General features: G+C 33.7%; 1 protein-coding gene across 1 annotated transcript; it reads left to right on the forward strand.

Moving 5' to 3' along the window:
• The first annotated feature begins 513 nt into the window (after positions 1-513).
• Positions 514-27,930, forward strand: LOC124363665 (scoloptoxin SSD14-like). The gene is made up of 10 exons (XM_046818925.1): positions 514-757; positions 3,467-3,701; positions 19,649-19,828; positions 19,930-20,150; positions 20,513-20,705; positions 21,881-22,087; positions 25,652-25,891; positions 26,019-26,288; positions 26,374-26,614; positions 27,781-27,930. The coding sequence occupies exons 1-10, from the start codon at positions 514-516 to the stop codon at positions 27,913-27,915; spliced, it is 2,166 nt and encodes a 721-aa protein (XP_046674881.1). The 3' UTR covers positions 27,916-27,930.

Consider the following 27,930-nt stretch of genomic DNA (forward strand, 5'->3'; position numbering starts at 1 on the left):
TAGTATTCCACGTTGCCACATTCTTCCACCATGTCAGTAAAGAGTATAATCTATCAGCCTCAGCACTACATGGCAACTCCATTACTGTTATTAATGGTCTTGCGACATTGTGTCCGCAGTCTAGTATTCCACGTTGCCATATTCTTCCACCATGTCAGTAAAGAGCATAATCTATCAGCCTCAGGACTACATGGCACCTCCATTACTGTTATTAAAGTCCTGCGACACTGTGTCCGCAGTCTAGTATTCCACGTTGCCACATTCTTCCACCATGTCAGTAAAGAGTATAATCTATCAGCCTCAGCACTACATGGCACCTCCATTACTGTTATTAATGGTCCTGCGACACTGTGTCCGCAGTCTAGTATTCCACGTTGCCACATTCTTCCACCATGTCAGTAAAGAGCATAATCTATCAGCCTCAGCACTACATGGCAACTCCATTACTGTTATTAATGGTCCTGCGACATTGTGTTCGCAGTCTAGTGTTCCACGTTGCCACATTCTTCCACCATGTCAGTAAAGAGTATAATCTATCAGCCTCAGCACTACATGGCACCTCCATTACTGTTATTAATGGTCCTGCGACACTGTGTCCGCAGTCTAGTATTCCACGTTGCCACATTCTTCCACCATGTCAGTAAAGAGCATAATCTATCAGCCTCAGCACTACATGGCAACTCCATTACTGTTATTAATGGTCCTGCGACATTGTGTTCGCAGTCTAGTATTCCACGTTGCCACATTCTTCCACCATGTCAGTAAAGAGTACAATCTATCAGCCTCAGGACTACATGGCACCTTTATCACTGTTAAAATTGGTCCTGCAACGTTCGCTGTTCCATGTCGTTCGGTGAAATTGAAGCAAACAAATATAAATAAAACCCTCCATTGGGTTATTGGAAGTTAGTAATTAAATTATTTTCCTGAAAGGGCTGTCAATTAATTTCATCCAAACGGAACTAAAGGCGAAGCACTTGAAGGGCCGCTTTAAAAGGGAAGAGTGCTTCCATTTGCGGAATGAATTCCCACTTACGAAATTCAAATCTTCTGAAAAACTTAACTGGGTTGTCTGAGTTTCGTTATGGAATAAAACGAAATTTTATAAATAAGAACAGATTTGACTGAATTAATATTTACCTTAAAATTATTAGCAAAGTATTTACTATAATGCAATCAAACAGAACGATACAATTTCAATTTGATTAACTAAAAATATTGCCAAATTTCGTCCTATATTTTTACTATTGTTGTTACAAATTATATTGTAATGTTATATATTTTGGCTAAATCATCAAATCATTATGAAATTTACGTTTTTTCATTAAATCTCTATACAGTACATGAAAGCAAAATTCCACCAAGTGACACATCACGAAATCTCCGAAATTACAGAATGCGTTTATGTCAATCCCTTAAGAGCGGGATTATCGGAGAATATTATAAGAGTATGTAGAAAGTACAACACTACAACAGCGTTGAAAACACACAATCCTTTTAGAAAACCCCCGTAAAAACAAAACCAAAAAAAAGTGGATAGGATTCGAAAAAAGGTGTCGTAGTTGCAATAAGGAATGCATAGACGAGACATAAAGACCATAAAACGTAAGACTAAAAGAGTAAAAAGAAACCAAGAAAAAAGAATATTTAAAAATATCACATAATTTTTGGCACGAAGACCATCGTATGAATTGGGATGAAGGCAACATAATACATCGGAAATCTTATTTTTTAATTGTAATCAATGAAAACTTCATATATTGAAATGGTAGACCAACAGATCAGTCAGCGATCAGTCTCTAAATGCGAAATATTAACTAACAAGGAAACATAATGTATCGGATTAGAGATTTGTAATAAACCAATGTGGAGTCAAAATATGTTTCTTTGCAGTTCATTTAGAATTAATAAAATAATAAAAACCAATAATAAAAAAGCCCAATCCGGTTATTTCTCATTTTATGACATCTTGTTTTTGCCATGACAATTGCCATTTACTATTTATTTATTTATTTACGGTAACACCATTAGTACATGGAAAAAACAATAAGATATTCTTATATCCAACAATAAGCTATTGAAAATGATCCACATTATAAATTATTAACAATGCCAAAATAAATTGCTACAACATAACCATAACATATAAAATAGACTATATAGAAAATAACAATAATAGCATAGCAACAATAATAAATAGTAACAGTAATTATACGATCAAAAATACATCCATCTGCACTTACACATATACTACATAGGAATAATTTATTACAATAAAAGGGGAAAAAAAGAATCAAATGTATGCATGTAGAAAAGAGTAGAGGAAAAAATAGAAAGAAATAAATACATACACATATTACTATGAGCCAGGTGTCAATGTCTACAACAAAAGAAAATGTTTTTTCAGGTGCATAACACTATCACTGAAAAAAGTCATGCTGGGAGGAGACGAGGTTTCCAAGTCTGTGAAGTCTCGGGATATTGGCCTCTGATCAGTCTTAGGGTTTTGATTGGGCAGACCTATGTTCTGTAATTCATTTTTAATAATCGGTGTTATGACTTTTATTTATTAATTGAGTGTTTTAAAGTTATTGGAGTTGGCACACAACATGGATTATGCGTGTATGATTGTCTATTGTATGATTGTCTATTTAAACTAGATTGTAATTATGTTAGGTTACTTATTCACCTGAGGAAAAGATCAGATTTCAGATTTCGAAACGTTGTGTTACTGATTTCTGTATCACTTAATGATGGCAAAGTTCAGGAAAATCCTGTCTTCTTCGGAATGGATTTGCATGGAATGTGAACTTTTGATTTTGTAAATTCTATTTAATGTTACACCTTTATAGCGGAAATCAGCAGCCAACTGCAATACTCCCTTTGATAATTATTTGCACGACATTAATAATTGGTAAAACATTCAAATTTCTCTAGGGCCACACTTAGATACCTAATACTAGTGCCTAGACACTCAGCGCTATAGACACCTTAAGAAGAGTGTTTGAATTTTTTTATAACATATCTCAAGATCTTGTGGTAAACTCACGTGAACACAAAAATCATTAATATAGGATAAATATATTGAAGAAATAGAATGAGGGAGAGAGAGAGAGAGAGAATATTGTTGTTAATTGTTTTTTTAATGTCAAAATACCATGCTTTTCAAAAGGTGTTATGGTACACCAATTAATAGAAAAATCCGTTATTTTTACTCAGTACAGTTTATAAGGTAATGATAAATGAATGATACAATTTGTTTAGTTAAAAAATATATCAAAACTTTAAATTTTTTACTGTTTACCTTAGTCTGCAGAATACATTTTTGTTGTTAATATAACTGGATGTACATTGAACTATAACTCCCCCCTCCCTGGATAAAACAACTCATTCAACGTACAAAATTTGTTACAGAAAATATTAAACCATATTACAATTTATTACTCCCGCGATCCCTCCATTCCAGCTGAACACTGTCTTCACATCAGCGCCATTGTTCTGGCCTCCAGTCTAATGCCAATTACCGCCAAAGCCGGGAAGGAAATGTCAGACGCCTGCAGGGACGCAGTTCTATTGAAGTTGGGCAGCAGACCGGCTCGCTTCCTCCGGGGAAATTATCGCAGGCTTTACTTGTCCGTCAGAGAAGATGACAGTTTGGCGGGACTGTCCCCAACTTCCATTGTACTTATATTGTTATCTGTGTAACAAAGCCGCTTTAAATGGAAACACTGCTATGTGCAACAACTGTAGATTAATTAAATTAGGTACAGTTGAATTCAAGTTAGTACTTTTCAATGTACTCAACACTCTAAGGATGTTAATATATTCCGTTATTATAATTTTGAGTAGAAGTAATTATGTTCAGTTATTGGTGAGGTTTTTATGAGTTTAAATGTTATAGAGGAATTTATAGTCCTGACTTCGCCTTTAATAAAGTTATTTTTCATTTCATTTCACGCTAATACGTTCTAGTAATTAAATTGAGAGATCTTGATACGAGAAGAATAAAAATATTTGTGATGCATTGTTCCACTTGATAATAATGATATACACATAATGCATACGCCCATTATCTCTGATAACGGATTCTCCTTGGATAAAATTGTGGTAACCTAGTATGATTTCTAAAAGTATAATGTGGTACTATATGGTTACACTCCCACCAGTAAATTAGGTGTAGTTGTGAGCTCCCTCTGTTATTTATGCATAAAAAATGTAATCATCTATAATTTTATGCCTTTAAAGAAGCCAGCTCTTGACATTTGTTTGTTGTTTTCATTTACAATAAATTGTATCGATCATAATTAAGTATACAAGAAATATTTTATAGTCAAATTATAATTATTCTAGACTATAAATGCTATGCACAAACTCACATAACATTATACTAGTATTTGTAATTGAATTATCAACTTTTGTTAGCTATAAGAAATTTTCGAAATCCTTAGCTGATGTATGTATGAGCTTTAAAAAGTCTCCATTGTTTACTAGTTTCGGAAATAAAGAGTAAAATATCAAAAGCACGTATAACAACAAACGGTAAAATAAACATTTCTCACCCACGTTTATATTACATAGCTTTTTGCCTCGACCCGAAAAGCAAAACCCCAAAGTATTACCGGAGAATTCGTAAACATCCCAAAAACCTTTTCAAGTATATACAGTTATGTATATTTATCAGCTTATTCATATATACCAAACTACAAACACGACCTTTCATGTCATCAGCTACAATATTAAATTAGATTCCATCTCGTAGTTCATGAGTGACCTGGTGTTTTGAAACTATTAAACCTCCGTCCTCTAAAAGCCACATGCCTTTTGAGGTATAACATCCCATATCTAGGCCAACGTAACTTCTAGAAGGCCGCGACGCGACGGATACTCAAGCTGGTTTTAGAATCATCCAGCGCTAAACGTGCTTATCTCAGATTTCCCCGGCCTGATAGCATTCGTCTTCTAGCTTCAGATCAATGCCGACACCCTGGCTAATATCTCCGATAGCTACTGTTGAAGATCATAGTTTCTTACAGCTTCCTTGAAACTTCCAGTATTTCGCTGAGAGGTCTTGGCCACTGAAAGATTCTGGTTCCTGGGAAAGAACTGACCTACAATGACGATATGAAATAAATTGTATGCTAACTAAGCATTTCTGGGTAGAAAATATATTGAGCCTATTGAGTTGTGAGCTTAGATATACTCCTCGAGATACATTCACTGACCGTGTAAGAGTCATTACGCATAATGAAGATGCAAGTAGAGTGCCAACAGAGAAGGATAAAGTATTTAAAGTATGCACACAAATAATTGTTTTTTATGACTCTGGGCTATTAGAGTACATATTTTATTATTAAATGGAGTTATAAGATGTTAATTATTTATATAATTCAAAGTAAGAATAGTATTTCTGTAAGTTCATTAAGGCTTAGTTGTTTGTAATTTGCTCACTCAGAGTGTAACGGGAACATTAGGTTATTAGTGCTGTTTTGATACTTCTACTATCATGGAAAACTATTTAACCACGAATATATTAGAACTAGAAAAAAACAGTATTACGTAATACATTACTTACTATCTATATACCAATTAAAGGTATCGGAAAATGTTATGCATAACCTTGTGGTTGGGTTGCCATTAGTTTAATACCCGGGAACGAGGAACTTGAGTGGTGTAATAGGCTACGCTGAGGTTACACTAAACATTTAAAATTTATATCGCATTTCATTCAGATAATTGGTTAGTTATGCTACGGTTGTTACTACAGCCGCATGTTAAAATGGCATATGACTCTAATTAGTGTCGAGAGGTCGTAGTGAAAAGTTAAAATAGTATTTTGCAGTAAATGTTTGTACACAGTACGATGGTAAACTGACTCTTTATTTAGGGACAAAAATCTTAATATTAACATAGACCATATGTTTTTAAATTAGTTTTAAAGACACATTAAAATAAAATGATACTGTTAATTCGAATACAAGTCAAAATTGAACCCCACAGTCAGTGATTCAGCTAAAGTATAAAAATATTACGATATACTATCTTACAGACGGTCATGGAGCCAACAAGAAATCACTGTTTCGTCACTCGGTCCGTGATAAAAAAGACGGCGGGATGAGGTTAATACGGGATCGCTTACCGCTATTAGTCATCCCCGGGTCTTTTCCGAGGCTTTGTCAGAGTACAAATAGGGATAGGAGCATTTGCAGAGCTGGTCTCCGAATCTCCTGTGATACCGGCACACACCACATTTTAATCTCGGCTGTTGGATCGTGAACTCGACCCCACATGAGGAGATTCGACCACGAGTTGAAGCAGCGAGTATGGTACTCAGGTAGGTCTCCCTGGACTTCAGCTCAATGTGTTAGCGTTCTTACTCATCTTTGCCGTCATCAAGATTGCTAGTTTTTTTTTCAATTATGCCCTACAAGGTGTTGTCTCTAGGAGTGGTCTCTGCTAGTTATGGTCGTGGACTAGTTTGTAGCACTGCATCAGCGGGAACGCTGACGGAGTCCACGTAGGTATTCTGTTTGGTCTCTAGGATGAATTGCGTCGAAGTAGGCAGTCTACTCAACCACAGTGCTTCAGAACACTGTATGTGAGTGCAATACTGAAAAAACTTAGATTGGATCATTTCTAACAGCTGTTAAAGCTATTATTTCAAGAAACTACTAGGAAATATAACATTACACCCTATTATTAAATTATATATTAACTTTACCCTACTACTTCTCATCGCAATGGACTCACAAAACCTTTAAGATTTGTAGTTTTATGCTCATACATCTGGTAAAATTCAAGCATCCGTCGCAGAGTTTCCAATTTAAGGATACTTTTGAGCTCACAAACACAAAAGACGTGGATAAGGTTAAAAAATATTTAATATGCATTAAAAAATGTATTTTAATAACGAAATATTTGTTCAAATATGTCTGTACCTTTAAAATTGAGGGGCTTGTTTACTACAATAATAGTTACCTACTGATGAGTTATTATTTTCTTATCATTTCAACTAAAATGCTTTACAATTAAATTAAGAATGTTTTTGGGCATGAAAATTCATTTAGTTGAAATTTAAAAACAAAACGAGCGTATATGTGCATTTCTAGTACATCCACTTCGACTCACTCAACTTCAACTACAACGTTTGAATTGTCAAGTGCTTTTGTAAATTTGCTAGTACAAAACGTATACAAACGACCGCGCCAACAGAGCCAATGCAAAGCTGAGTTTCACATCACTAATTCCAATTATTCCGTTTGATCCGAAACCGATACAAAGGTATTCAATAAAACCACATTTTCCCGCTTGTCAGGCAAATATGTGACAAACACAGTCAATATGTGATACCGGTCACTGCAATATTTATTTACAAACAATGGAAATTATTATCAAAGAGTTCGGCTCTGTCAGGCAGAGGATTTGTGTTTGTAATATTCTTCTCTAAATTAAATCAAATATATACATGTTACTTCGTTTAAAACCACACAAAGCCGCAGGTGGCCATCAAATAAATACCTCTTTTGTAATATTTGAGATTCTTCTTCATTCCACGGAAATGTTGTAAAATTAAATTATTTTCTAACCACGATATTTAATGAAAACTTTGCAAAAAGATATTGTTTAGTGTAATGTAACTCTCGGCAAGAAATACTGACGAACCTCAATTCATCTTCTATTTGCAAAGCTTGGCTTTCGAAAAGAAACTTTACATCCATCTTCGTCCGTGAACGTTCTGTCTTTCTTAAAAGTAAAAGCCTACTAGCTCCATTAGTCTTTATATTTACCGACTTCATTATAAGGGCCAAAGTCTTTAAAATATATATAATTATAAATTTCTTACACTTCTGTTAAGATAAAAATAAGGTAAATTGTGAAGAATAGGGACTGTAACAGATTGTTTATGAAGTATCCCATTTAAAGTTTTCCAATCTTAGGAAAAATGATAGTTAAGATACCAGACGATCTCATAAGTACACGCAACAGTATGTAATCCGAACCACATTATTAGTAACCTTTAATTATTTATGTATTTTTAAAAATAACTCATGTAACCGTTATTAACACTCTGTAATAATAAAATCCTCTGTATAAATTATCCTTAAACAGAGTAAAGAGATTATGAACTATTAATGCATTAGCTGTGATGTATGGCATGATTACACCTACACAAATACCATGATTACTCTTTCGTCGGTACTTCTTTTAAAACATTCCGAAAGGACCTTACTCACCTTACTCAGAAACAAATAATCCAACAATACACACAACAATATACGAGATAGTATTACTTACATATATGTTCCTTTATAATTGGGAACTATCTTTATATCTGACTGTTCCGTTCGTGTCTTTCTAAATATTTTGCAACTTTCATAGAACCATTCAAAACTATTAATGTATATACGAGTAATATCTGATCGAATCTGTTTTTGAAATGAACTGAGAAAGGTATTATAACTACTAAATGATGTATTTTGCACTTCTACATCGTTTCGACACGAATTTTCAACGTATTTACTCTCTCGTATTTTTTACCATATTACAATTATAACTTTCTTTACTTAATCTTTATAACTTATAGGACATAGTGCTTAATTCTTTTTTCACTTTGTAATAAAATGCGAATTAAAACAAAATTGTACTATTAAAATTAAAACAGAATTTATTGGTTATGCAAAATTACGCCGGACCTACTTTAATCTGCCAATATTTAATTGTTAAGATATATTTACACCCTTTTGAAACTTTCAACGGTTTCTACAATCAAACATAAGATACGTAAAACATCTAATAAAGCAATTTGTTGTATTAGTTATGATTTTTTTCAATGTTTTATTCTTTTTTTCCAAAGTGTGCAAAACCACTGGATTATCGTCGCATGTGAGTGACTCCACCTCGAAATTATTAAATAAATGGTTTCGGCTAACAAACTTATTTCAAGTTATGTCTAAATACTATCTCTATACCAGGTGTGAGCAAACCGGTTAGAAAATATGGTAGTTATCGTACTCACACTCTCAAATGATTTTTCATATTCCCTTATGTATATTATACTAGTATAAATATACTTGATTTGTATTGAAAATTGTTGAGTGTGTTCCATGCGTCGAAATAATCTAGCTTGCCTTGTGAAGGTAATTAAGTGCTATCTAACTTGTTAGTATCTATCTGTTTTTTCGCTTTACTCATTACTTATAAAGGGTTTTAAATCAACCTTCCAATTGCGTTAGGCTGTTGTCTTATTAAAATAATAAAGGTAAAAATAAGAGAGACAAATATAACTATTGCAACAATTTCAAAAGTGGTGGTCCTATGGTATTTACAGTATTTTCACCAAAATCACATAAAAAAATTTGTTCTCTGTCTTAAGTTTATTTTTATACTGATTTATTGTTGCACTGAACGATGATAAATGTCCGGAAAATCCTGCTTCCTTCAAAAATATTTGCTAATGCCATAGACACAGTGCAAATTTTGAGTTTACCTACATTTCACTTTTCACTTGGTGCACCGTCTGAGATCTGACACTGCCACCAATTTCATTCCTGGATTCTGGAGTCCAAGATCCAGTAAGGCACAGTACAGTGCATTGGCAGTACTATTTAAAACATTACTAGCCATTACGTACTCGCGGTGATGAGTTTTTTTGTTGTTTCCGTGTTGCATCGTTTCGACATCAGAGGACACCTAGGCTGCAAAAGACGTCCGTCTGGTATACAAACAGTAAATCAGAGCAATCCAGGTGAAGATGTGTTCGCTATAGGTGCAAAAATTGAGTGTACTGCAAGGTTTTAAACACGATCATAAAGCACGGTGGAGGAATTTTCTACACAAAACACACCTATGGTGGGAAGGGGTGTTTCAATGCGACTGTTGAGTGTATCTCCATTTCACCATCTGCTTAGTGCAGCGCCTCAGATATGACACTGGTGAAGTGAAACTAAACTCAATATTCACATTCATAGCTGAATTATTTGAAGGGACACAATATTTGTCCACAAAGAACACATATTCAGAATCATAATTAAACTGCAACAGATGAATAGTTTTAAAAATCCTTTATTCTAAAGTTACATTGATTACCAGAGGAAACTGTGTAAGAAATCTTCATGTAATTCCTAAGTCTATGTTATGTAAACCTTATTTTTATAGAATCGTTTGTGTTTAGTTTTTGACATGAAATAACATATGTTTATATAGACGATTTCCATTTTGGTTTTTAAGGACATTTTGGTATCAACAGGAGAGCTTCTGATGGTTCACAATGAGGAGGAAACAATGTATAATGCTATTTAATTTGTTGGAATTAATGTAGAACTTAAACCAAATGAGTAAGGCAAACCCCTGAATCATATTACAAGTAATGTTGTAAGTAATGTACTCAATGCAAAATGACCGGTAAGATATAACATTCAAAGTAAAGCACTTTATAGTGTAATATTTTTCTCAGTCTCATACCTATTGATATTAAAATCAGTAAACTTTCAGCGGGTTTTAGGGTATGAGAGTGTGTGAGAATTACACGTTTAATCAATACAAGGTAGGATTAGTGTAACAGGCTTCAGTGTAAAATTTAAAACCTGTAGGTCACTACATTCTCGAGATGTCCTGCGGTCAGATATACAATGAGAATTTTTACACCCGTACTGTAGACAAAATATAAATAGGCCCAATCTACTGAGTAAAAGATTTCTTTTTCCAAATTTCATAGTTGGACAGTAAATATTTCATTCTTGACTACTTAAAAATGAAATTTCAAACAAAAGTTAAATCCTACACATCGTCACACGATAGAATGTTTCCTGGTATTTTTTGTCGCATTTCTTGGCAATCACTCGTGTATTATGCTCTCAACAGGGAAATAACAGTATTTTCATTAAGATCAACCACGCATAGAGGTTGAGATAAGGTTGATATCCTGACAGAACCATAGTTTTGTTTATAACCTTCCTGATGGCATAGAGTTTTGAAGTACACGTGTCTTATGCTCTCAACAACCAAAGTAAAGATTATTCAAGAATATTAACCATCAATAGTATTAGTGATAGGGTGGCAACCCATACAACTATATTTTTCTTTCTCAACTTCCAAATCTCCTAGAAAGATGACATTTCATATACACGTGCCTTATGCTCTCATAACAAAAATATATTGTATTTTCTTCAAGACCAACCACTCATAGGGGTTAAGATGGAATTGTAAATCATAAAAGCACTATATTGTTTTATCAACTTCCCGCTGTCTTAGAAAGATGAAACTTAACATGCATGTGTCTCTCAATAGACACCTGAATCGGCACCTGAAACATCTTAGGTAGGATGTAGATTAAAATGGCACCGGATTACGGCACCGGAAATACTTTAGACTAGAATTATATTACGATTGCTGGATATATAGACTCTGTTTGACTAAGTAGATTCCTTGGGCTAAAGTATGTACATACTTTCTTGAATTGTGCAGTGGGAACAACTTAGAAAGGAAGAAGATTACAAGGGCTGATATTTAATTAAATTAGGTTTCACAGACCGAGTTATGCTATGTATCTATATTTTTCCTATTGCAAGCCATCCAGGATAATTCGACTACGTCATTTGATTAATAATAATGTAAATAATAATTTCCTTAAACACATCGGCTTCCGATTCAAACCATTTGAAGTTAAAGGAACAAAATGTAAAGAAAATACTCTTTGTACTCGACGTAATATTAAATAATGAGCGCAAATGTCGGTAAAATGGTAATTAGGTAATTAAGGAAGTTTTTCCGTTTACCCTTAGGGATAAAGTTCAAATTAAGTCTTGGCGTAAATTTATTACCCAGAATTGGGTTATGAAATGAACTAACAATGTTTCAATTAACCTACTTAAAAGTGCAGGATAAAAAGAGCTTTTACAGATTGTTTATACTAACTTTTTTATGATGACAACCAGCAACTATGTTTCTTTATAAATTAATATACATAATTCTCTAATAGCATAGTTGTCTCAGTAACTAAATGCTTGAATGAGATTTTTATGAAGAACAATAAACACATAAGAGTATCATGTAATGAAAGACTTCCAAGGTTGTGGAAATAGAATTTTATGAAAGCAGAATATGTAAATAAAGAATTTTTTATTATTATCATCATCATCATTATTATTATTTAATAAGTGTTTGGCCAGAGTCTGTATTTTACACTTGACTTATTCTTAGTTTCTTGTACTTATTTAACTCTTGTATTAACTGTTGACAAAATTATTGGGTTTTTCTATGAGAAAGATTTTGTAGAACATAACTTTATCTTTTTACATTGATTTCCTTAAAATTAACGAGTATACTAACATTAATAAATAATTATTCTAATTTTTCCTTAAATTTGTTTGGTTTGCAAAAACCGACTTTTGCTTTAACATATGGAATGACACTCTTCAATAATTACTCTTAACTTTAGGGCAATATTATGGTAGCAAGGTATGTGGCAAATTTAATTTACTTATAACAAAAATATTTTAGTAATTTATATGTAAAAATATAATGGTAGCCAAGAGAATTATAATTTCTTTATGAAAGTAGTCAACATTAAGTTTACAAGCATCCTTGAATATCAGTTGGAAAACAAAATTTATAAATTGCTACAAATTTACAATAGTTTTTTTTTTTAGGGAGGGAAAGGAAAATGCATTTATGCACACAGGTGGCCAGCCTGTTGTGTGGGACTCTCACAAGGTGGTAAACTACCCACTAAAAACCTCCTCTATACTCCTATAAACAGATCCCAACCCGGAAACTGTTTGTCACATTACTTCAGGCTAGGTCTGAATTTTACCTAAGCCCTCAGGGCTCACGCCTATCCAGCCATCAGAAAGTCAAAGGTCTAAACCGCATTTAGGTCTAGATCTTTTTAGCGCGGAGAATACCCTGGACAAAATGAGACACACACAGTTGTCCTGACCCTCCAGCATCACTTGGCAGACAGATTCCACCGAAAAAACACTCAGAGTGCGTGTTGCCTCAAGGCAAAATTTGTGCATTATAAATTATAAATATTTTTTAGTAGGGGTAACAAATATTTGATTCACCAAAATATTTCTTCCAGAAGAGACTAAGAGAAAGAAATTTCATGGTCTAATGACCACCATTTTATACAAAAATAATTTAAAAGTTTTCATCGGAAGAAAACTTTGTGATTGCTTTATTGATTTTATTTGCTGCTATCTTAACACCATAAAAGAACATCGAAATACTTACCTTGCAACAATATAAAAATATACTCTGATTAAAATATACCTATTGCGTTTGCATAAATCTGTAATACAGTAATGCGTAGTTTTATCAGTCATAATCATTCATTATTCTCAAACTCAATCGTATTGACTCTTAAGACTATTTTTAGCTATTAAGAAATAATTCAGAAACTTAATTACAGTTTTTCGTTTAGTTTTAGGAAAAAAACAAATCTTGTTACTTTTATAGCAATGTAAATATAACTCTTATTATATAAATAGAGAGATTTTTACGGATATCTACTGTACGAAATCTGTTGAGTGAAGAGAGTGCCCTAATAGCAAAGTTACAAGGAAAACTTCACCTTATGAAGGCTCGAGTCACGAAAAGTCTTCTTTTGCTGGTTTAATTTCCAACATTACTTCTCTCCAAAAAAGCCAACCATCCCATGCGTGAAGCAGGAAAAGAAAATTGACAAGGGACTCATCTGGTCGGTTCTCTTTTCTTTACGTTTCATCTTCTAAGTGAGAGAATATAAAACTTTTTACAGTAAAACAATTGAAGAAAATACATCTTATGAGCCTAATTATTTTAGCTTCATAGTACACATTTTTATTTTATTAGTTAAGTAATAATATTAAATAATCCTACCACAATATCACTCTCTAAGGTTTCGTATTAGTATTTAAGTAGCGTTGGAGTGATACATTATATAAAATACGAGTGTTTAGTGCAATATCTAATTTTAGTCGACATTAAAAACGAGATGCTGTTTTCCTTCTTTCTATAAAATAGAACGTGTGATGCACATAAATAATTCAACTTTAAGTCCTACTTTTTTACAATGCGAGTAAACCTTTATTTAAAACATATTTTTTTATTTTAAGAGTTCTAGTGTTCTCATTTTGGACATTGGTACTCGGAATATAGATAATGAGTATTATACACATTTTCCATATTACTCTGTTGTATAATATATAAGTTTCTTTATTTGTGAGGTGTATTATATATATATATATATATATATATATATATATATATATATATTTATTATGTTTTTCATGCAGAATTTCATTCTTTCTGATAATAAAATAACTCAACATGAAAAAGTATATCGTTTAATATAAAAGGACTTAAAGAAACACTTTTTGTTATATTTTATAGAGCTTTATTATTGTTGTCCATCATAGGCTATATTACTGTAATTGGATTATTAAGTTGTTGGTTAATTTATAATAGGCATGCCAATTATAGCGGTGGTCGTTGTTTTTTAATTCCATTTTTTAGTTTTTGTATTTATATTTGAATTTTTATATTAAGTTTTATTCATAATCCAAATATTAGTTTTAATTTATTTAAAGCAAATCAATAATTGTAAGGTATTATAATTATTGACAATCACATTCACAATTTATCACTCATTTTAACTGCAAGCAGGAGTTTTCTCCAGACAGTAGACTGGGCAATATGGAGAATTTGTTTATTATTGAACTTGAAACAATGTTTTCGTGGCCAGGCTTGTATACTCTTAAGATAAGAATTTATCCCTGCAGAAAATTGGTGGATGAAATTAAATGTACAATAAGTCCAATTAATAAACTACAGTCATAATAAACTAATATGCATGCACCTTGCAGTGATTTATATAGCCAGAAATGTCTGCAGTGCCAATGGTGAACAAAATTAGCCCTAGGCAGCTCCCTTGTAGCACCCCTTTAACTCCTTTTTCTGAATTTTATTGCGTTGGAAGGTTTTGCGAAAGAAACAAGATTTTCTCGGAAATTTCCATCGATCATTGATATAACACAATCAGTTACACTACTTTTTGAGATCTGTAATAATTATCCTAATATATTACTACAAGCTAGGTTAAAATAAATTAATCTTATTACAGCTTTGTGACATGCATAAGTCAAGAAGCACATTAACAATGTTGTTTGTCAACTCTAGGCATACTATTTCTAAAACATGCATTTAATACTATAAAACCCAAATTATTAAAACTGAACTAGAGAATAAAAGTACAAGAGGTGTGTACTAATCGATCAGACACATATACCTTCCATAAACTTCCTGTTCAACAACCACAGGAGTAGTTTTATGTGTTAGGTTAGCCATCTGAGGAAGAGATCAATTTGCAGATCTGGAAACATAAATTTTTATTTTTATTTCACTCATTTATATCACTGAACGATTAAAAATGTCCGAAGATTCCTGTTTCCTTTAATTTTTAATTTTCTCAAGTGAGATATCGGTCTCCACAATCGTCAACTTTAGTTTTTTTTTTTTTTTTTTTTTTTTTTCAAAAAATACCTAAACAAGAACTTTGTACTCACATGGACACTTAAATTGTTCAATTTAGCAAGGAGTAAAATGACTTATGAATGGAAGGCCTGTGAATAATCAACCATAATTAGAGAGCTACACCTGTCAGCGACCTACATGTGTCCCAAATACGTTTACAAGCAAATTCAGTAGTCCAAGTGTTTTGGTTTTTCATAAATTCCGACTGCAATTTTGGATATTGAGAAGGCCTTTTTTAGACATAAATGAACAATATTTTTTCCGCATTTTTCAATGACACTTTCGTTAACTTAGTTGTAGCTTCTGTGGCATATGTACCGACGGGTTTTGTTATTGCGATGCCTAATTTGGACACCCCAATAGTTCTGAGAGTAACTACGTTTACAGTTGATTTTACTTCATACTACGATATTTATTTAAATTTGAGGATATTTATTCTGGTTGAAAATTTCTTTACCGTTCAATTTATAGTTCTTTTTCCACTTCATAACACGATCCAATCTGTATAAAGTTTACAACCATTTTATCAATTTAATGCTTTTGACAGGCTATTGCTGTTCTTCTTATCATCAATACTACTTTGCTTTAAACACTTCTAAAGAACTCTTAAATCCTTAGTCTACTAGGTTCTGGCGAAGTTCTTCTTTTAGTTTCTTACAGGCCCATTCAATCTAGTTCTTCCTTTTTTATACTCAGTCCAGTAAAAACTCATGCTTCATCTTCAAAAAATAACACCTTTTTGGTTATCAATTTGGTCAACACAATCAATTCCTCAAATGCTATATATTACTTCTAAGAAAAACACTACCATCATCATAAAATCGAAGTTAAATGGATAAATGGAGTGGGATAAAATGTCTCAGGTTTTTTCCCTTCTATTCGAGGATAATACATTATATTTCGTCATGGAAAAAACAGGTGTAAACAAATAGATAATATAATGACTGGCTCAAGTAAAACTTTATTCACGTAATCATTTTGCTTACGTTAAAGTGTTTTACTGAACTTAATAAATACTTGTTTGTTAACTAAACCACTTTTAAAACTCGATTACTAAGATTAAGAGTTTTAGATAGCAGTTAAGGTAACCTAAACAGAGATTAGTATAACTGCTTTTCTTTAAGCCATTCTTAAGAGACAGCAACACTTAATAACTGCGTAGACTTTCCCAATTCCTATGATGATATGCATATCCATTGAAATTTATTCAATGTACCTATCCATAGAGGACCTATCCATAGCTATTGAAATAATAAATAACACAAATTATCACATTTCCATTTATTAGAGGAATCTATGAACTTTTTCAGATTTTCTTCTCCACCAAAGATTGGGACCTATTCCTGAGATATGGTTGCAAGGTAAGAAAGCACTAATAACTGAGATAACGTTAGTATTCCCAGTGTGGTATTTTTAAATGCATGTAAGAACGTTATCCTTTAATTTGGTTTAATCCTATATATGTGTCATAAAATATAATATTATTGTATTGTTGCATCTCAGTTTGTTTTATTTTCGTACTTCAAATCCATTCTGCACATATGTTTTTTATCTCATACAGAACAGTAAATTAAATATTTTGTTTTATTAAACTGAAGTACTTTAACTTTTCCGTTTAAGGCTTTCCTATCCATTTATTAAAAATAACTAATGTTGTTTTAAGTTTTATGAAGAAAATTGCCTAAATTAATACTCCACTCGATTTTGAACCACTTCGATGTTTCAAAATATTCCATATATTTTGGAAAACTCTGCTAAGCACAATTCTTTTTATTTTTTTAAAGATTCCGACTTCACAGTAAAAATACCTTTAAATTCGATTCAAGCACTCATAAATGTAAAAAGAATATTTTTTATATTAGGCAGGTACTTACATTTGGAAATATTATACAAAGACTTCAAATTTGTATAAGAAAATGGCGTAATATGTTCCTCATATTGGCTATAAATTATCCACTATCAAAATATTTTCGAATTAGTATTCCTAAAATAAAATAAACGTAACCGGTAATAAATTCTATACCCAATTCAACTGAGTTAAATTCTTTAAAAACTTTGAAAACTAATTTTGTTGTTATTTTTTGTAAGACTTATAATCGTCGACCTATTGCTAAACTTAAATGATATTTAAATAAAAAGTGGACACGTTTCAAGATAGGTTTAAATCTGAGGTGAACCTGCAGTATGAAAATTGTTGGTAGTATTTATTGCTAGTTGTATTGCAGTTTTTGGAATATTCTACATACATAAGGTCACGCAGAGAAGTAATGAACACAATGGAATGTGACTCGTTCACACTGACAGTCGTAATTCACTTTCATATTTTAATGTATAAAAAATCAAAAACGGGTGTTAAAATGTATGAGAACTTCGTCAATTACATCAAAAAATAAGATAGAAGCTGATTGAGCTTAAATACATCTTTCCAGTAACAAGAAGTAATTATAGGGTTCCAGGGATAGGTTACAGGTTTAAAATAAAGTAATTCATATTGGTGTACAAATTAAATTAAATGTCTTATCCCAAAATAAACCCCAAAATTATCGTGGTTGGAGGGTAATTTTAATGTGACAGAAGGTACCTTGTAGTATAAATTTAATATAGTATCGATACAACCCACTGAATATATTTAGATTTTTGCTTGCAAATCAGTTAAGGTGTTCAACAATACATGACCTGTCGTCCTCAACTTAGCCTGTAACCACTCCGCAATATTATTTATTGAAAATAATTTAACATTTGTTACGGGATAAAAGGTTTGGCATCATCTTTAAATCCAAGTAGACGTGGACAACACATCACCCTTGAGGGTGAAATACATCATTGGGCATTTCATTTGAGCTAACACTAAAAATATTTCATCGCAAGTTATTATGTTGATCTCAGCAGATTTGATGATTCCAAAAGAACTTTGATCGAAAACGTTAATCAAATAGCTGCAATTTGTCTGTACGAATCCACGGGGATCAATGATGCCAATTTAACCCATATTGTGTTCCTTGAACTGAACGAAAGGATCCTTACTGTGGACTGCCCCGAACATTCCCATGCGTAAGTAAAGGTTTGATAAAATCTACACATTCCTTTATAATACTTACACGCAGCATGGTATCTGAATAATACTATTTAAAAGCAACTTCATTTATTGATTCGTTCCGAAGCTAGTATAGTTCTCAAAAACGGCTAGAACAATTCGGCTATTTCTTCTGTTACAATATTCTTTGAAGTCAGAGGAAGGCTTATATGATGAGAAAGTGTGGAAATAATTCCAAAAATACTTGGATTTGTGTTACTGCAAATACTTCGACGGACTTTAACGACGTAATGTGACTACAGACAGATTCAGTTGTTGGTTCTGATGGCTAGTGGAAATAGGTAAGAATGAAATTTATAATATAAACTATTTTATTTCTAAAAATTCCACTGACCGATACAAATATATTTATACTTACATTTTTTACAAAGTCAAATCCTTTTACTCAAGTTTTATAAATGTAAGTAGGATCTTTACATTTTTAAAGCTCAGTACTTACTCTTTTTATAGCACTTTTTAGAACTAAGTCTCTTTGTAGACAAGAAAATGTATATATCTTATCCTGTATAGTATAAATTAACTTCACCGCTACTTTTGCGAAAACTGGCATGCTTGATTACATATATGCTGCATTATTTATTGTGATTGCTTCAAATCAATTTTGTACGAACTTACATACATCATCTAATATACAAAGTTTTAATTTAATTATAATTTTACTCCACTCAAGCAACCAATTTTATGCATTTTTCTTTATCCCAGGTAGATGGGTAGTGTGAACGTTTATTGATGTTGATATAATACCATTTTGGCACTGACTGTCTTCAAAGGATGAATTAAACTTTATGCATAATTAACTTTTAAAAACTTTATGCATTATTTACTTTATAAACTCATTAAACACTTTTGAGTTCAGAAAGATTTATATTGCAAAAGTAAATAAAATACCACGGATACTTTAACAACCGTCAAATAAATACATCTGGTATTTATCACAAGTTATTTTACTAAAGGAACATGTTATTGGACACATAATTAATGTTATTACTTAACCTTCTATTTTAACTTAAAAACCTAAAATTATAATTGGTTTACTCTTTTCAGCACAACCAAAAAGACAATAAAGTTCATGGTGATGGTGGTGGTAGCAGACTTCGTGGTGGTGCAGCCCGCCCCCGCTAGTGCTGACGTCCTCTCACCGCCTCCCCCTTCCGACACCGTCCTGGGTGTATTCAGCCGTGCCGCCGTAGTCAGTGTGGGAGGGCCATGCGCTGGCTTTGGCAGGTGACGTAAACGTTCGTTTATCACCCATGAACACATGAACGTCACCTCACAGCAACATACCAACAACAACTATGATGACTATGACTCTCTTGACATTGCAGAGATATTCTGGCACAAGGAGGTAACGCAGTGGACGCAGTTATAACTACCCTCCTGTGTGACGGGGTCTGCGTCATGCAATCCAACGGAGTTGGTGGAGGATTTGTGATGACGATTTACAACAATTCAGAAGGAAAAGCCTACTCCTTGATTGCCCGAGAGACCGCGCCAGGTCGGGCTACGCGGGATATGTACGTCAATCACCCAGATTGGGCAACTAAAGGTACGCTTTGTAGTGTCACTAAATTTGTATTTATAAATTACCTTAGGATGAACCGCTTTATGATTTTTTTTAAATTTGTGTATGATCTAAGGCTATTGGAAAAGACCACCAACTTTACAGAGATCTCTGTACAGGATCTGAAGCTGCTGGAGTTAGAGGACAACTAAAAGACTACCCCCACACGGGACTCACTCACACTTATATGAAGGTCTCTGTTTCAGCCTGCAATATATCTATTCTATTTTGTACAGAGCCTAGACCTTTTGGGGTTCTAGGAGAATTATAAGGCTACTAGGCTATTATAAGGCTTCAAAGAAGAGCTCTCTTTCAGGCTACAATATATATATTCTATTTTTGTACAGGACCTAAAGCTGCTGGAGTTCCTGGAGAACTAAAAGGCTATCAGGAGCTACATAGTAGATTCGGAAAGCTCGAATGGAAGACTCTCTTTCAGCCGACAATCAAACTATGCAAAGAAGGGATCCCTGTGAGTAAGAGGCTCGCGGAACATTTTGAACAAGAAGCTGCTATCATTAAAAAGAGCGAAACATTTGTGTAAGATATTATTTTACAAACCTAATAACTACTATAAATATTGAAGGGCTGGGGGGAAATAGTGCCAACCACCATAAGTGTAAGCTAAAATACCAAAACTGCATGTATGAGAAAACGATGGACTCCAACCAGTACTCAAATGTGTATAACAGTCCACTAAAATTTTGCATTAGTTGCTTTGTATTTCTCTAAGCGTTTTGATGGAATCTTTTTTCTAAAATTTCCAATCACCATTACATCGTAGAAGGAACAAGGAGTGTATAAAACTTCTGGACTATTATTTTCGATTCCATTAATTTTTCTGTAAGCAATATAAGTCCGATAGTGATCTAGATTTTCCAAGAAAAGAGCTTTTGTTGGGTTTCTACAGTTTTATCTGAGATTTGATTGGCATTAGTTTAACTTAAACTATAAGGTTAGTTCTTCATGGTTATAACTTTTCCTAGTCGTGTTAACATAAAATTAAATTAAAAACAATGAAGAGTTTGACACTTAAACCATGTTCAATGATCTTGCTTACACTTTCCTTAATTAAAAAGTAAGAATGCTTTGGTGCTTTACATTATAACTATTTTCTCATTATTTTTATAACTTAAAAAATGGCAAAAAGACAAGACATAATACATTGGATTGCAAAATTACAAAGTAGGAACCCATATTATATTGAAACTAAAAAACTTTTATTGTACTTTCAACAACTATAATCATATATATAACACTCGTATAAAACAGAGCAATTAACTAAAAATCCTAATATGTAAAAATTCAAAGTGAAATTAAGCGTACACAAAGTAGTATGAACCATGGAAAAAGATAATAATGAAGAGCGATGTGATTTGCTGAGTACATGCTCTCAAACCAGCCTATGTTGTTGGTTGCCACTTTTTTCCCTGTAGACGTCAGAAAATTAAAGCGTCTTCATTTAGAAAAACAAAATGTCAGCCAAAATTTTGTGTTATATAATTATAGACATAAAAATGGCATTACATTTTAAAATGCTATCTTTTTTGTTAAACTAATGTATGATCTAAATACTTTCAAACTGAATTATCATTATGGATTTGGCCAAATTCTAAACTTGTTTAGCACTACTTTCCCTGACTCACTCTTCAATTGGTATATTAAAACAATTTTTATGTTAAACTTATTTATTCCATATAATTTAATTCATGCAGAAAGGTGATTCTGAACTCTACGAGAGGCCGGCTGCCCAAGGAGGGAGACAAGATCAAGCTGCCAATCCTAGCGAAGACTCTCAGTGTGATAGCAAACAGTCATAAGAAGGCAGATGAATTGTACAGCGGCAGTCTGACCAAACAGTTCGTGAAGGATATCCAAGCTGCGGGCGGCATCATCACCGAGCAGGACATGAAAAACTACGCGTAAGTGATAAAATACCGGTTTGAAAATGTCTCAAGTAATGAATGGCCTATTTTACCAGGCAAAATTAGGGCTAAGAGGCTCTCTCTAAGACGTAATCCGGGGGTAAAGGTTTAAGGTGACTTCAGAATCACCACCAATGGTCGAGTAGGAGGGCTGCTCGAAGGACAGGATCGCTCAACAGATTGCAAGCAGCAGCCTTGCTTGATGTTGCTTGATACGGTTATCTCGTTATAACCATCGTACCTCTACCCAGCAGGGATCATTTCTGGCTGATTTATACCTTACAGTGGAACCTACCACTGGGCACAGCAAAAGCCGATGTGTCATTTAAATCTGAGCAACCTGATGGATGTCCAGGAGCGGCAAATTACTAACCGCAAATGTTGAGATTCTGGGGTGCAAGGGTAGTTCGATAGTTCTAGTCTACTACGGGAGATGAATGTTGGAGTTGGTGGGGTATGTTCCCTAAGTATTAAAGGTTCTTGCTAGCCTCAACAAGGGTGTGACTGAAGAGGCAGGTTCAGAGCTGCCTCCCTTTCTTTCGGGAGGACATGACTTTGAGGTTAGTGTCCTGTTTCTTCCTCATGGCTCTCAATAGGAGGCAGCCCCTACCTCCTGACCTTACCCATTCTGAATATCTTGTCACTCCGAAAGCAGCGCTAAGGTTATTACAGGAATAAGCGCATTTTATAGGCTTTTTGTTCTAAGAGAACAAAAAAAACCACCGTAACTGATACATTGCGTGATTGGCAATTAAATAACAATAATAAATACACTAAAAGTGTCACATTTAATAAAATTATAAAAACACAATCTTCATTATTAATTATTACTTGGTTAATTCTTATGCAACTGTATTTACTCTTTTGCTAAATTAACTAATTAATTAATATTTCTTAATTACTTATTATTCCACTATTATTCGTTAAATTATTACATGAACATATCAAAGAAACATAGGAATATGTAAAATAAGTATATTATTTTCATTATTATATATTCTGAATATTGATTTTAGAATTCCATATTTCAGACTAAAATATTCTTCAAATTTCAAAAATCATTGTCTAGACGAATTGAAAACTAAAATGTCTGCCATAACTGTAAAACTGTATTTTCAATGCAGTTATAATGAGAGTTATATTTTTAGTTACTTACTTTCCTTAACATTATAAAATTTACCCTTTTAGTCCCCTAATTTTGATCTTTAAAGTATAAACACAACATTTTAGCCATTAATAACAGTTTTACTGTTATATTTGAAGAAAGAACAAACACTGTTCTTATAAAACAAGAAATTGTATTACTCTAATGAAAACATTAATCAAGATATTACAACCATAAATACACCATGTTGCAAGTCCTAGGGCAAGAAATTTATAACATACAGAATGTTTAATTTACTTCCATTGTGTAATAAATATGCAAAAATATACCGTGGAAGTGTCAAAATATCTCGTAAATAAGACAGGATATTAAACATAATGGAATACGACATAATATAAAATATGAAATAGAATGTTTAATTTCATTTACCTTCGCTTAATTATGTTGATTTGTATGTAAACCAAATTTGCACCCTGAAAGAATTAAAATGTGTATTGCAACATGTAGCCTAAAATATAAACTTTTAAACACTAGTTGATAAAAATACATGATTGTCAATTTTTTTTTTATTTTGATACGCATAATTAGATATTTAACTTTTACTTTGATATTAAAGATATTAAAATGAATTCCATCAATTGTAATCAAATTTGTAACCCTTGCACTACGATAATTTCTAATTTGATACATACTAATACTAATTGTATAAAATTTGTTATTTACGATGCGTTTGAAAGAATACAAAGTATAAGTACGGTTTCCTTATTAAGGCTACCCTCTTCTTAAAATGCCCTAAAACATTAAAAATGCCGCAATGGACTGTAATAAAAAACGGGATATTCTTCCAAAATAAGTATAGATAAGACAGTTACAATATAACATTTCCCAATGTCCTTAAAGTTAAAAAAGCATCTACTAAAAACGAATCTACAAATTAGATAAAAATTCACGACTCGCAACGTGAATCTCGTGCGACGTTCAATCGCATATAAAATTAAAAAGGAGGCGGAGTCCTAATCCACCAAAAAGTTATCTATATATGCAGAATAGAATGACGAAACTTATAAATTGAACTTAACATGTCCCAAGTTTGGATTATATCTTTTTTGACGTTGGTTGATTATAACTAATAAGTAAGTATCGTTAAATCAAAGAATTATTTTTCAACACAATTTTATTTTTACATGAAACCCAAACCTTAAACTATTTTTCGACAGTTTCTACCGATGTTAAACTTGTACCACTTGGTGATCACTTTTTCTACACCGTCTTCGTACAAGGTTCCCGCCGAATGTAGCCACGACTCCACGGCAGTTTCACTTCATCGTCGGTTTCAAAGCGTTGGCCGTCTAGCTCGCGCTTCATGTGCAGGAACACGTGGTAGTCGGACGGTGCCAAGTTCAAGCTGTAGGGCGGGTGATCGAATTGCTCCCAACGAAATTGTCCAACCAATGCTTGAGTTTCACCAGCGGTATGGGGCCGGGCATTGTCATGGAGCAACACAATTCCGTTACTGAACATTCCTCTCCGTTTGTTTTGAATTGCCCGCCTTAGTTTTCTTAAGGTTTTGTAATACCTTGCCGTACTAATGTTTTCACCTCTGGTGATAAAATCGATCAGCAAAATAGCTTTCCGATCCCAAAAGACAGTGCACATGTCTTTTGTGCTGACATTTTCGTCTTGAATTTTTGTTTCTTCGGGGATTGCGTGTGTCGCCACTCCATTTACTACTGTTTGGATTCTGGTGAGACATGACGGATCCAAGTTTCATCACCTGTCACAATTTTGTTTAAAAACTCCTCACCACAATGTGCACGTCAGTGAGCATTTGTGGAATCCATTGAGAACACAGCTTGCGATAACCTAAGCGGTCTGTAACAATTTCGTACAAAAGAGTGCGTGAACTTTATTGGAAATCGTCAGATAGCGTTGTCATAGTGAAATGCCTGTTCTCTTGGATTTTTCGTCAACTGCCCTTAACAGTTAATAGGTGACGAGAGAAGTCCGACCGCTCCGATTCATGCACATTTGTTCGACCGCTATTTAAACCACTGTCTCACCATTCCTTCACTCATCATGTCTTCCTTGTAAACATATCGAAGTTGACGATAAATTTCAGTTAGTTTCACATTCCCTGCGTTCAATAATCTTAATACAGAATGAACCTTACAATCGTCGGAATCACTAATTGTTTTAAACATTTTAAACGTTCAGAGAAAACTGAAAAAACAACGTAGAACAACTAAAAGACAACAAGGACAACTAGTGCGCATGAGCGGAACACCTATTGCACCGTTACGGCGGCAGTAGAATGAAACAGTACTTACTTTCCGAACACGCCTCGTAAATCTGTAAAGTCTTAAAAGGAGTTCGATAGTAGTTGCCACAGATAATACATGCATAACTAACTACCAGTTACTTAGGAAATTTTAGAAGATTTTCATCTGTGTGTTCAGGGTACAGTGGGAGAAACCCTACAATGCCAGCCTATCCGATGGCTCCACAGTGTACTCTGCAGCCCTCCCCAGCTCTGGTATCCTATTAACGTTTATGCTGCGAGTCCTGGACGGTGTCCTGCAGTCCACCAACTCTGACTTGCAGCGGTCCCAGCTCATAATTGAAGCCTTCAAGCATGCGTATGGTCGCCGCTCAGACTTGGGGACTACCACAAAATGGACTCCACATATTTGGCAAAGGTAAGGAAGCACTTATTTCATCGTTAATAATAGAAAACCCCCTAGTATTTCTGCATAGTCAGGTTTGCCTCTCAGTTGTTAATGAATGTTTCTGTAATCATTAAAAATTATAATACCTGTCATACAGCGAGTATAACGTATATTATACCAAGAACGTTTTTATTTTTATCTATCATTTTGAATACATCCGTCATTACATTTTTATCCAGGTAGAAAAGAATTTGTTGGGCGCAGCGGCGATACGCGCTGCGAGAGAGAAGATCAAGAGTAACAGGACATCCAATGACGTGTCTTACTACGGCGGCCACTACCTGAAGGATGACCACGGAACCAACAACGTGGTGGTCGTGGACCAACAGGGCAACGCTATCAGTGTTACCAGCACACTCAATCTTCTGTATGTATAAGATAACACAGTACCCACAGGCAGTATCAGTCGTCACTGTTTTATTGATAGCTTCCTTACTCCAGTTTGTCGTCAGGTTTGGCAGCAAGTTCGTCTCCACAAGCACTGGGATTATCCTCAACGACCAGATGGATGACTTCTCTACCCCTGGATTGGTGAATTCCTACAAAATCGCCCCCTCAGAGAGTAACTTTATCGCCCCGGGCAAGCGACCCTTATCCTCTATGAGTCCAACCATCGTGGTCGACAGTAAGGGACATGTAAAACTTGCCGTGGGAGGGGCTGGTGGCTCTAAAATCACCACTCAAGTCACCCTCGTAAGTGTAGTGAAACGTTCGGTTTTAATTGTATTAGCTCTAGTAAAAAAAGGTCAGTTTTCATTTCCAAGATTCTTTGTTTGCATTTACTATTAGTGATTTCTGAATAGGTAGTATGATTGTTATAGATCTTTACTATCGTTATTATGAAAATAATCAATACTTTCCATTCAGCAATAAAACTTCAATAAATAATTATTATTACACATTACGTAGCTATGATGGAAAGGTTTGATTCAATTATATATTGAGTTCAGCTCCAGTTTACCTTCCTCTTAGCGCAACGTCTGGAGTCTCTTGGAATCTGGAGTCACGTTCGTCTAAAGGAGATCCAAAAATTTCGGCGATGATGAAACTCGAAATGAATTCTTTATATCGTTCTGACATCAGAGACACCTATGCTAAAATATATAGTGTAATCTATTTAAATGTCTCCTCTGATGCATAATTGAGTGCACTACAATGTTTTAGACACGATCATTAAATACGGTGGAGCAATACAGTTTTTCACATGTATTACAATTAGTACAAGTGGATTTGGTCCGATCGAATCATATTCTGTAGCAAAGATGTGTTTAAATTTAAAATGAAATGAAATAGAAATGAAAAATATCGTTATTTACAGAGGCGAAGTTAGGACTTAAAAGTCCTCTCTACCACTTAACCTCCAAACAAAACAAACAAAGTAAAATATAATCATACCTATTACAACATTGTAACTGACACGCAAACTAAATCACTTTAATAATTAATTACATATTGGATTTAACATAATAATGTATTTACGGGGAATTTTACATACGTAAGAGTCCAGATCTCAACAACCACTTTCATCGTTTTACAAAATTGCACACAACAGAACAATCAACTCACATGACGATGGTTGTAAGAGAATGAAATCATGTTGGAGATGGAATATTCTTGTAGTATAGATGTGACTCTTTCATTTTGTCTCAATCTCAAGCGGTTTGAGATTTCTGGAAACTGCGTATGATGTTATTTGATTATTTCATCTTATTTATTTGCCATGGTCTGAGGAGCAGTGCAATCCAAGATATTAATCTACAGTATTTTCGCTCTTCAGTAATATTTCAAAGAAAATAATGCCCTTTTTTGTATATTGCAATGGGCAATAAGTGAGAGATTGGTTTGTGTACTGCCCACAGGTAACGATAAGGAACCTGTGGCTAGGGAAGAACATAAAGGAGGCAATAGATGAGCCGCGGTTCCATCATCAGCTTCTCCCCATGAATGTTACGTATGAGTATGGAATCTTAAAGGTTAGTTCACGGGAAAATTAAGAAATATGTGTGGTA

This window comes from Homalodisca vitripennis, chromosome 5 (genome assembly GCF_021130785.1).
Source record: "Homalodisca vitripennis isolate AUS2020 chromosome 5, UT_GWSS_2.1, whole genome shotgun sequence".
NCBI lineage: Eukaryota > Metazoa > Arthropoda > Insecta > Hemiptera > Cicadellidae > Homalodisca > Homalodisca vitripennis.

Excerpts from the sequence above, each read along its gene's own strand:
- LOC124363665 (XM_046818925.1), top strand. The coding sequence starts at position 514 with ATGTCAGTAAAGAGTATAATCTATCAGCCTCAGCACTACATGGCACCT. Across the intron at positions 22,088-25,651 it reads CAGGACATGAAAAACTACGC|GGTACAGTGGGAGAAACCCT; the intron begins GTAAGTGATAAA and ends CTGTGTGTTCAG. Across the intron at positions 25,892-26,018 it reads ACTCCACATATTTGGCAAAG|CGAGTATAACGTATATTATA; the intron begins GTAAGGAAGCAC and ends CCTGTCATACAG.